The 3,409-nt window shown below is 47.8% G+C and overlaps 1 protein-coding gene across 1 annotated transcript in view; it reads left to right on the top strand.

The window, feature by feature from the left end:
- Myo1f (myosin IF) overlaps nt 1-3,409 on the top strand; it is a 50,870-nt gene that overhangs the window by 18,932 nt on the left and 28,529 nt on the right. Inside the window, exons 5-8 of the mRNA XM_055617883.1 lie at nt 252-339; nt 429-518; nt 1,830-1,961; nt 2,079-2,213. Coding sequence (XP_055473858.1) covers nt 252-339; nt 429-518; nt 1,830-1,961; nt 2,079-2,213 — 445 coding nt within the window. The remainder of the gene's footprint in view (nt 1-251; nt 340-428; nt 519-1,829; nt 1,962-2,078; nt 2,214-3,409) is intronic.

A 3,409-nucleotide genomic window follows, 5' to 3' on the forward strand; every position in this document is an offset into this window, starting at 1 on the left:
GAAGCAAGCCCAGGTCTTCTGCAAGGGTAACAAGTACTCCTAGTCATTAAGCCATCTCTCCATCCCCTGGGGTAGGGGTTTTAAGAAGAATCTTTCTTGTCCATGTTTGAATGGAACCTGGGGTAGGCACTGGTACACTGTGGGTACTCAGTAAAAGAATGACTAAATGCATGACTTAATGAAGGACTAGACATTAGAATAGGTCTTTCCACTGTCCCTGCCCACTAACCACCCCTTCTCCCCATCTCCAGTGGGGAAAGCGGAGCTGGGAAGACAGTGGCTGCTAAGTACATCATGGGCTATATCTCCAAGGTGTCTGGCGGGGGAAACAAGGTCCAGGTAAGACAAGAATGAAAGCACATGTGTATCTCCCTGAGGTACACCCACCTGACCCAGACTGATATCTTTCTACCTGGCTCTACCCCTAGCATGTCAAAGACATAATCCTACAGTCAAACCCACTGCTTGAGGCTTTCGGCAATGCCAAGACCGTGCGCAACAACAATTCCAGCCGCTTTGTGAGTCACTGTACCATCACGTGAGCATTCGCTCTTTATACACACAGGTACACACCCATACAGTCAAACACACACACATGCACAAAGACACAAGCATACAAACAGTGAACACACCGGAGTACACACATACATGCACACAAATATACATGTGTACATACTCACATAGATACACTTGTGTGGCCAATACTTCCCTCACCGAGCATCTCCCTAGTCTCCATGTTTCTTTTTGTGTGGGGGTGCACACGCAGTGTGTGCACATGTACATTTGTGTGCATGCGTATGGATGCCAAAGGTCTTTGTTGGGTGTCTTCCTCAATAGCTCACCTACTTACTATTATTTTTTATTTTATTAGTATTTATTTTGTATGTATGGATGTCTTTGAATATCTGTCTGGGTATCACATGAGTGCATGGTGCCCTTGGAGACCAGAAGAGGGCACTGAAACTTCTGCAACTGGAGTAACAGACAGCTGTGAGTAGACATGTGGGTGCTGGGCATAAAACCCGGGTCCTCTGAAAGAGCAGTGCTCTTAACTCCTAAACTATAGCTGCAGCCCATCTGTCTTTTTATTTTCTTTTTCTTTTTTTTTTTTTTTTTTTTTGAGACAAGGTCTCCCACTAAACCTAGAGGTACTCAAGCAAGATGAATTTAATCATCAATACCCTTGTAGTGAGAGCAGTCCAGGAAGAAACCTAGTGTTAACCTCTGGCCTCCATCTCTACACACATTCACATTCACCTACACAAGCACGCACCCACCCTTGCCCAAATCCATGTGTACACACACAAAAGAGGCATGGAAACCTCGGAAATGTGTTAGGAGGACTTGAGGTGAGTACAGAGCTGAGTGCAATTAGCGGGGACTTAGAGCAACACAAGAGAAAGATGGGTTAGGAATTCCTGGTCCCATAGACTCTGCACAGTCTAGAGAAAAAACAGTGATGAAAACAGCAATCTTAGTCAATAAGTGAGTGGACTGTCAGTGAGATGACTCAGCAGATGCTTGCCACCAAGCCTGAGGACCTAAGTTTAATCCTCGGGACCTACATGATAAAGAGCTAGCTCCTGAAAGTTGTCCTCAAACTACCACATGTTCACCATGGCACAAGCCACACACACACACACACACACACACACACACACACACACACACACAAAATTAAAAAATAAGTGAGTGGAGGCAAGAGAAAGACAAGTTCAGGTCACAAGAGGAAGAAGGAAAATGAGGTCAGGCTCATAAAATCATAATCCTTGACCCAGATATACTCCTGGGACTCAGGAATGAACTAAAAATGGTTCTCTGGGATTCAGGGCAAGTATTTTGAGATCCAGTTCAGCCGAGGTGGAGAACCAGATGGAGGCAAGATCTCCAACTTCCTGCTGGAGAAGTCTCGTGTGGTCATGCAGAATGAGAATGAAAGGAATTTCCACATCTACTACCAGGTGCATGGGAGTGGGCTGAGGGGCTGAGGGGCTGGAGGCAGAGGGGACCATCTGGATTCCAGGAGTGGAGAAAAGAGGGCGAGGAAACCAGATGCATGACCTTCCAACACTCTCCAGCTTCTGGAAGGGGCCTCCCAGGAGCAGCAGCAGAACCTAGGACTTATGACACCAGACTACTATTACTACCTCAACCAATCAGACACCTACAAGGTGGAAGGCACTGATGACCGGAGTGACTTCAGTGAGACCCTGGTGAGCATCAACCACCACTCCAGCTCCCAAGGAACATTTTCATGTTACAAAGAAGGAAACTGGGGACAGAAAGATACAGGCACTTATCTAAGGTTATACATCAAATGGATGAAAAGGGCAGATCATGGAGCCAAGGAGATGGTTCATTGTGGGTAAAGTGCCTGCTGTACAAGCATAAGGACCTGAGTTCAATCCCCAAAACCCATATAAAAAAAGGTGAGTACAGCAGTATAGTCTTACACCCCAGCACTGGGGCTGCAGAGATAGGCAGTGAACCCCAGGATTCACGCTATCTAGTCTGGTCAAACAAGTTAGCTTCAGGACTAGTAAGATACTCTGTCACCAAAATAAGGTAAAGAGGAGACCTGCTAGCTCCAAGAACATCCTGCTCTGCCCTCCAGGCCGTGGCCTCTGCCTTCCTTCCCAAGGAGGCTTACTAGGCCCAGAACATCCAGATAGGAACCTAGCACAGCTGCCTTCTGACAGGCTTCATCCAGCAGCTTATGGACACAGATGCAGAGACCCATAGCCGAACAATAAGCAGAGCTCAGGGAGACCTGTGGAAGAGTGAGGGAAAGGATTGAGGGAGGCAGAGGTATTAAGGACATCCCAAGAAGACCTACAGAGTAAACTAACCTGGGCCCTTGGGGGCTCACAGAGACTGACCCACCAACCAGAGAGCATGCATGGGCTGGGCCTAGGCCCCCTACACATAAGTGGCAGATGTGCAGTTTGGTCTTCATGTGGGTCCCCTAACAACTGAAGCAGGGACTGTCTTTGACTCTGGTGCCTGCTTTGGATCCCTCTCCCATAACTGGGCTGCTTTGGATGGCCTCAGTAAGAGAGGATGCCCTTGGTCCTTCTGCGACCTGATGTGCCAGGGTGGGTTGATGCCCATGGGGGGAGCTCCCCTTCTCTGAGGAGGAAGAGAGGGGAGGATTGGGGGAAGAGTCATGAAGTTGGGGACTGGGAGGAAAGAGGGGCCTGTGAACAGACTGTAAAGTGAATAAATAAATTAATGAAAAAATAAATAAGGTAGAGACCTGGGGAGAAGGTTCCAAAGGCAAAAGAGCACTTGGAATGCAAGCCTGATGATCCGAGTTTGGATTTCCTGAATCTACATAAAAGCTGGAGGTGGCAGCACAAGTATGTGTAACCCCAGGGCTTCTATGGAGAGTGGGAGTGGTGTGTAACCC

The sequence above is a fragment of the Psammomys obesus genome, unplaced genomic scaffold (assembly GCF_907164565.1).
Source record: "Psammomys obesus unplaced genomic scaffold, mPsaObe1.curated_primary_1811, whole genome shotgun sequence".
NCBI classification, from domain to species: domain Eukaryota; kingdom Metazoa; phylum Chordata; class Mammalia; order Rodentia; family Muridae; genus Psammomys; species Psammomys obesus.